The 8,726-nt window shown below is 35.3% G+C and overlaps 1 protein-coding gene across 1 annotated transcript in view; it reads left to right on the plus strand.

The window, feature by feature from the left end:
• LOC107566751 (ceramide synthase 6-like) overlaps positions 1 to 8,726 on the plus strand; it is a 51,258-nt gene that overhangs the window by 14,618 nt on the left and 27,914 nt on the right. The window contains exon 3 of the mRNA XM_016252281.1: positions 2,652 to 2,782. Coding sequence (XP_016107767.1) covers positions 2,652 to 2,782 — 131 coding nt within the window. The remainder of the gene's footprint in view (positions 1 to 2,651; positions 2,783 to 8,726) is intronic.

Raw genomic sequence — 8,726 nt, forward strand, 5'->3', positions numbered from 1 at the left:
TATATATATATATATATATATATATAATGAAAAAGAGTTTATTTTTATTTCACTGCAGGTTATTTTCTGTATAGAACAGTGTATGTGACATGAAAATCTTGAATCTTGACCTTCTAAAGCATTTATTAAACTTGGTTGATGTTAATTTCAACATTTACTAATACAATATTAAAGGGGTCATATGATGCTGCTAAAAAGAGCATTATTTTGTGTATTTGGTGTAATGAAATGTGTTTATGCGGTTTAAGGTTCAAAAAACACATTATTTTCCACATACTGTACATTATTGTTTCTCCTCTATGCCCCGCCTTTCTGAAACGTGTCGATTTTTACAAAGCTAATCGGTCTGAAAAGCAAGGTGTGCTGTGATTGGTCAGCTATCCAGTGCGTTGTGATTGGCCGAATACCTCAAGCGTGTGACGGAAATGTTACGCCCATTTACCATATTGTGATGCTGTGTCCCGGCGCAACGAGACAAAAACATGAAAAAACCCATTATAAACGAGGCATTTGTTGCATCCAGTGGGGACATAATTACAGATTATAATAACTTATACTGTCTTTTTATGCGTTGCGTTGCATAGCGCCGCGTAAACATAAAACCATGTCTGCATTTGTGATCGGAGAAATGACAAACAACAAGTGCTACTCTACACTGCTCAAAACTCGCGTTTGAATCTTCAGTGGCAAATCCTTTAAATATAAAAAACGTACTTACAGTCTGTGAGTCAGAACAGCCGGCATTGTAGTCTACTCTCCCAGGATCAGGAAACAGTCCTCCATAAAATGCGCTGCGCACATCTGAATATTTGGGTTGAACTGTCCTGGAACAGTAAATACAACTTAACCACTTCTTAGAATTGACAAGACAGTTGACCCTGAGAGGTCAGCTAAATATCTACAGCGGATCTAAAATATGAATAGTTAATTATAACTAGTTATGGTTAGTTATTCATATTTCACATGAGCTGATTCGTTACACCACTGATTTCTAGTCGTGTCTTCTTTTGGAAGGCCAAACAAAGTATTTTCGCTTTCGCAACGAAACACACAGTGTCTCCACAACATGACGGTGGCGGCAGCAACAATAAAGTTACACCTTCTTTCTTTGCGTGAACATTTGGGCGGCGTTATGCAAATCTTCCCACACAGTGACGTAGATGTGGGGGGGCGTGTTTAAACGAGGCGTTTTAGGAGGGCGTGGATGAGTCTTAACTTTTATAAAGAATATCTCTTTGGGTTTGAGACTTAGGGATCTTATCTATTCACGAACAGCTTGTAACATTCCGAAGAGAAAGGAAAACTTGAAATCGCATCATATGACCCCTTTAAAATCAAAAATAGTTTCTCTTAGTATTATTTCATGGACTTGACCTAACATGAACTAACAGTGAATTTTTATTAGTAATTTTTAAACTAATTTTAATTACTAATGTATTACTCATTAGAAATGACTAGATTAGAAAAACTAACATCAATATTACATTATATAGAACTACATCATGTATTATAAACTAATGCAAGTAATCAAGTATAAAATCTCAAACATATACTATGTCTTATGCATGACCAGTAGTGGGGATTATGATTCAACCCACTGACTGAATCTTTTATTGATGATTCTTTTACAAAATGACACTTTCTGTAAGTTAATGAATCGTTTAATTGGCAGATTCATTTAACAGCATTGTTCTGTTGAGTTGTAACAAGTCAGTTATTCTGCATTATTATTGCATTTTTCTTCATTTTCTTCAGAAAATGTCAACAAAGCATATTTTCCCCTTTATTTGTTCAAACTACAAACAAAACCCAATAACCAAATAAATAAATGATGATTTTCAGTAATGTCCTTTAATAGTGCTGCACTCTTAGATAAAAAAGGTTCAAAAGCTGTCACTGCAGCTGAACCCTTTTAAAAAATACAAATATGTACCATTTAGTTTCTAATAATATGTACATTTTAGTTACTAATATATACCTTTAAGGTACATGCACCCTTTAAGAAGTAAATTAGGTATAAGGGTGTACCTTTTAAAAAGATTCTGACCCAGTGAAAGCTATTGTACCTTTTTTCCTTAAGAGTCTTGGATTATAATTTAACTATTACGCTCGCCATAGACATCATTCTAATAGTGTATAATCATCAGCCATTTACACAGATTCATAAATGTTAAAACTGTGCTTTGGTTTTCCTGACGCCCCTTGTTTTACTGAATAAACTTGCATGTGAACTGAATGAACGTATGGCCTCTTTTGTTCAGTCATTGATGGTCAGCAGATCCTCGTTCGTCAATGACGTGCTTCGTTCGTTCTGTTTGCATTTTCTTCAATGCCATTCTGAGTCATTCAGACAAGTTCAATGGAGTTCAGTGAGCTCGAAAAATCAATGAAACGGGCCTAGAAAGGAGGGAATCACAAATTAGTGCAAGAAAGTGCTTGAAAGAATGGTTCATTCACAGTGGAAACCCCAGTACTCCAGACATTGCAGCATGATTACGCTCATATGTGCAGATGGCTTTTTAAAGACAACGGTTTTAAATGTGCACCGAGTGGATTTTTCAAGCTGTTAAATCCACATTGAGGCAGTTTGTTTGTGCTCTGACTGTGGCAGATCTCTGCAGTGACACGCTTCTGTCTGCTGTGTCTTCCAGCACCCCGATGAGAAGAGGTTAGAGGGTCTGTCCAAGCAGCTGGACTGGGACGTGAGGACCATCCAACGCTGGTTCAGACATCGACGCAACCAGGAGAAACCGAGCACACTGGCGCGCTTCTGCGAGAGCATGTGAGAAGAGAATCAGCTCTGTTCTTGTTTTTGTCAGGGCATGATTTGTTATTGTACTGCAGGATGCCTATTTCAGTGATATCTGTCAGGTAGTAGGGACTTTTTGTTTTTTAATGGCATAAAAATGCATGAGATTTTCATTTTGCTTTCATAATATGACGCATTTCTGTGTGAAACAGGATATTCATTAAGAAAAGATTTAGGATGGGACTTGATTTTATCCATCAGGAATTGATTGGATGCTGAAAAGTGGACGTTACTTATCAAAATGAATCATGGGGTTGAAATTTGAGAGGCAGAACAAGTTATTATATTTTGATAAAGTATTATGAATTTTTTTTTCTTTGGAATAATGTGCACTGATGAATCGTTCACAATAAGGAACATTTATAAAGTACAGTATTGTTCAAAAGTTTGGGGTCTGTAATATTTTGAAGAATTTTTGAAAAGTCTCTTAAGCTCACCGAGGCTGCATTTATTTGATTAAAAATACAGTAAAAACTGTAAAATTGTGAAATGTTTTTTACAATATAAAATAACTTTTTTTTTATTTGAATATATTTTAAAATGTAATTTATTCCTGTGATCAAAGCTGAATTTTCAGCATCATTACTCCAGTCTTTAGTGTCACATGATCCTTCAGAAATCATTCTAAAATGCTGATTTGCCGATATGCTTAATATGTTTGTGGAAGTTTTTTTTTGTTTTTTTTTCTTCAAGATTCTTTATAGAATGAATAGAAAGTTCAGAAAACAGCATTTATTTGAAATATAATTATTTTGTCATTATATTTAAAAATTACAAATGTCCGTACTGTCACTTTTGATAAATTTAAAGGGGTCATATGATGCTGCTAAAACATTATTTTGTGTATTTGGTGTAATGAAATGTGTTTATGCGGTTTAAGGTTCAAAAAACACATTATTTTCCACATACTGTACATTATTGTTTCTCCTCTATGCCCTGCCTTTCTGAAACGTGTCGATTTTTACAAAGCTCATCGGTCTGAAAAGCGAGGTGTGCTGTGATTGGCCAGCTATCCAGTGCGTTGTGATTGGTCGAATACCTCAAGCGTGTGATGGAAATGTTACGTCACTTACCATACTGTGATGCACCAAGAGCTTGTAACACTCCAAAGAGAAAGGAAAAACAGAAAATGGCATCATATGACCCCTTTAATGCGTCCTTGCTGAATAACAGTATTCATTGCTTTAAAAACAAAAAAATCTGACCCTGAAACTTTTGAACAATAACACAGTCGATTTTGATTTCACGTTAACCTGAGGTATTCAAGCCTTTATGGTTTCATCTGGTTTGTGTTGTTCCCTGTGGGTTTCTGGCCGAGGGAAGCGTGTCTGCACTAGATAGGTGTCACCTGTGTGTGTTATTGTGTACCAGTGTCCACTAGTTAGGCGGCATGAGGGCAAGTAGGCCACAGTCTATTCCTGTCTGTCTTTCTTTACCTCTCAATCTTTCTCTCTTATCTCTCCATGTTGTTGCCTGTCTTTGCTCATCCTGTCCACAGCATCGCTGTTCTTGTCCTCCACTGCTTTATCTTTATCATCCTTTCCACAGTCTCCCATTACTTAAACATGGATTCAAAGGAATATTTTACCAGTAGCAGTGAATAATACAGTAGCTGATGTTGCTGTACTCTCATCAGCAGCTCGCCGTTGCTTTTATCACTGTAAATCAGCAACTTCTCACCGTTTTGTTCAGCATTTGTGTCTTCAGCGGTGGGATTCGTTCTGTTGGTTTGTGTCTGATCTCTGGTCAGGTCTGAAAGCCCCAGAGGTTATAGTGATCATCTGATCAGTGCTGAAGCCATTTACTTCAGAGGCAATTAAGCCACAGTCTTCAGAGATCACAGAACACGCTCACGTTTGAGTGTAGCCTAATGAGAACCATGAAATGATGCCTTTCTCTCAGAGAATAATAGAGCGACTCTGATTTTTGATGAAGGCACTTTGGAGAGCATGTTCGGTGGCCTTTGAAAACTAACTGTACTGCATAGCCTAAGGCTGCACGATTTGGGAAAAAATCGGATTGCGATATTTCTGATAAAAAATTGTGATTTTACTTAAAAAAATTATAAGATTTATTGTGATAAAATTTATTTAAAAAAATAAACTAAAATAAAATAAATTATTATTATTATTATTATTTTTTCTTTTCTTAAATTCCAGGTTTTCTGTACTTGTTGCTGTATGTGTAACGCGTTTGTAGCTTCAGCAGTGGGATTCCTCAGTGAAACCGTTCTGTTGGTTTGTCTCTGATCTCCGATCGGGTCTGAAAAGCCTCAGAGGTTATGATGATCATCTGATCAGTGCTGAAGCATGACACTGTGCCATTTACTTCAGAGGCAATTAAGCCACAGTCTTTAGAGATCACAGAACACGCTCACATTTGAGTGTTGCCTAATGAGAACTGCAAAATTATGCCTTTCACTCAGAGAATAATAGAGCGACTCTGATTTTTGATGAAGGCACTTTGGAGAGCATGTTCGGTGGCCTTTGAAAACTAACTGTACTGCATAGCCTAAGGCTGCACGATTTGGGAAAAAATCGGATTGCGATATTTCTGATAAAAAATTTTGATTTTACTTAAAAAAATTATAAGATTTATTGTGATAAAATTTATTTTAAAAAATAAACTAAAATAAAAGAAATTATTTTTATTTTTCTTTTTTCTTTTCTTAAATTCCAGGTTTTCTGTGCTTGTTTGTAGGCCTGCACAATTTGGCAAAAAAAGTGATTATATATCAAGATAACTAAATAATAATAATAATAATAATAATAATAATTAATAATAATAACATTATTATTATTATTATTATTATTATTAATACTCATCTTGATATATAATAACATTTTGCCAATTTGTTGTTGTTATTACTATTATTATATTAAATATCTATTATTATATTAAATATTTATTATTATTGTTATTCTTATTGCATTTGCAATTAAACTTAAAAATGTTTTTACTGTGATTAAATAATAATAATAACAATAATAATTTATAGAAATTATAATAATTATTTATATTATAATAGTAATAATAATAATAATAATTTATAATAATAATTTATATTATAATAATAGTAACAATAATAATAATTTATAGAAATTATAATAATTATTATGTAATAGTAATAACAATAATAATAATTTATAGAAATTATAATAATTATTTATATTATAATAATAGAAGTAATAATAACAATTTTATTTTACAATGCAACTGGAAAATTACAGTACTGATATTTATGGGTATGTCTTAATTTCTTCAATTTCAAAAGTGTTTTTATTTCAGTAGAAACCCAGTCTGTTGCACTCTGTGCTATAGTTTTATATTATTAAAACACATAGTTTAGCTTCTGGATGCTGGATAGAGACACGCTGGAATACACTAGACACACTATTTTGCAACTGTTTTTAATATACTCCTCAATCCAGATCTGAAATTCACTGTGGACTACGTCAAACCAAGAAAGTGTCATTCTTTCTTATATTCACTTAAATTCCCTTCTTTGGATGAGACTGGGCGTGCAGCATGATTACGGTCATCTCTGACATTATGCAATAACCGCGTCAGGCTTAATGTCAACAAACACACAGCATCTGGCAGATTTCACACAGCTCTCTGACAAAATACTGAACTGAAACGCACAAAACTGACCACACAATCTGTGGAAACGTTCAAGTCATACGTTGTTTCTATGGAGACTAAAAATATTCCTTATTTTCTGTGGGTGTGGAATAATCCACTCTCTGTGAGCTGCGATTCTTCCCTCGCAAAGTGAGAAAGACGATCAAAAAAACCCCTGTTGCGTAAAGTCAGTCAAGGTTACACCACTAACGAGAGTCTGTGCTGTAAACGAATCAATGTTTCTTCTCCTTGTGCCAAAAAAAACTAACAAAAACGAGGACAACTACAACTGAACTTTTGGTGTGAAAATGTCAACAGAGGAGTGGACCAACATTCCACAGGCCACAATCAACAACCTGATCAACTCTATGCGAAGGAGATGTGTTGCACTGCGTGAGGCAAATGGTGGTCACACCAGATACTGACTGGTTTTCGGACCCCCCAATACAGTAAAACTGCACATTTTAGAGTGGTCTTTTATTGTGGCCAGCCTAAGGCACACCTGTGCAATAATCATGCTGTCTAATCAGCATCTTGATATGCCACAGCTGTGAGGTGGATGGCTTATCTCGGCAAAGGAGAAGTGCTCACTAACACAGATTTAGACAGATTTGTGAACAATATTTGAGAGAAATAGGCCTTTTGTGTACATAGAAAATGTCTTAGATCTTTGAGTTCAGCTCATGACAAATGGGGGCAAAAACAAAAGTGTTGCATTTATAATTTTGTTCAGTGTAGTTAGTAGACATTGAACTAACTGCAGTAATTATTTGAATTCTATAAATGAAATCTATCAATTTCACTCAAATACTTATTTCTCTCACTTTTTCTATCCACCCCCACTCATGTTTAACTAGCCTCTTTCCAGGCAACTGCGCTGACCTCTAATTAAGTAAATAACTCGTGCTCGTTTGTTTTCTCTATTGATCAAGAATAAAGCTCCAAATTGCAGTGTGTTAAATTACCAGGACACCAAACAGCAAAAACTGTCCTTTCATTTCATTATGCCTCAATTGATTATTTTTCCACTGCTTAACAAAGGTCTAACTGTGCTCAAAAGCCTTCGTTATCCCAACAGTTTCTTTCTTTCTCTCAGCCGTTGATTATGAAGAAGCGCTCGTGAAAGGTCTGGTCTCAGTTTAATGGAAGATGCAGTTTGAAGTTACAGGATCTGGTGTTTCCTGTGCTCTGTGGTTCATCGCAGTCTCAGAGGCCTGTCAGACAACATCACGGATCAACTACAAAACAGAGCATCTCTCTTTTTGAGGAGACTCAGAGAGAATAGGTGTATCTGGAAGGTCTTTTAAGGTCAGGCTTCAGCTGAAGCCCAGCGGCTCTGATTTGCTGTCTGGTGCTTTCAGCACAGCAGCTGAAAGCAAGATGTCCAAAGCTTCTCAAATAATGACCAGAGAAACACACTGAAAAATGCATTGCTGAGTGCTAGAGCTTGTATAATCCTGATATTATTTCAGCCTTTTGAAACATAATTTCAACCAAACAGTAAGTAGATTCAAACTGTTTAAAGCAAGAAGTAAAATACTATTTTTAAATAGTTCAAAATGATCAAGACTATTTAAAAAAAAAACTATTTTTTTCTACATAGTTTTTCACTAAATGAAAAGGAAATAATTATATTGGATGGAATTAAATTCACAATTGTATTGATTTATTTGTTATTATTATTATTTATTATATTATTATTATTCATTGTTATTTATTTTATACATATAATTGTTTTTGCTGACAAAGGCATCCTGTAGCAAATCAATGTGTTTTTGTAAGAAAAATATCCATATTCAAAACGTAATAATCACTTTAATGTAGCTTGCGCCAACAGATGTACACGGAAGCAGCTCCGGGCAGATGACATATGAGGTGGTGATGAGTCTCGTGAAAACCAACGTTTGTTAACAGGAGCAAAGGAAGCAAAGTTTCCTTACTTTAGCAAAGGACGTCTCCTATAGGCTTATATCGAAATCCTCCGACATTCTTCTTTACAAATCCTCGTTTTGTACTTCTAATTAGTGACCGTTGTTTTGTTTTGTTTTGATCTCTCCCCTGCGCTTCCGTGTTCGTCACTTCTGAGCGGCGCATGCGCAAAGTAGGCTTGCCGCGATAGACGGTGCTGACGGTGATACCGGTGTTAAGCCGCAACACCGGTTATGTCACTTGCCCACCACGTCACCGACCCCCACCGTCATTTAGATTTTTTATAGAAATAAAATTTAGTTCAGTAAAAGATCAGACACTACAATTAAAAACTGAACGCGGCTGCTCAATGCAGCGTGCCGAA

This window comes from Sinocyclocheilus grahami, unplaced genomic scaffold (assembly GCF_001515645.1).
Source record: "Sinocyclocheilus grahami isolate Dianchi unplaced genomic scaffold, SAMN03320097.WGS_v1.1 scaffold1099.1, whole genome shotgun sequence".
Classification (NCBI taxonomy): domain Eukaryota; kingdom Metazoa; phylum Chordata; class Actinopteri; order Cypriniformes; family Cyprinidae; genus Sinocyclocheilus; species Sinocyclocheilus grahami.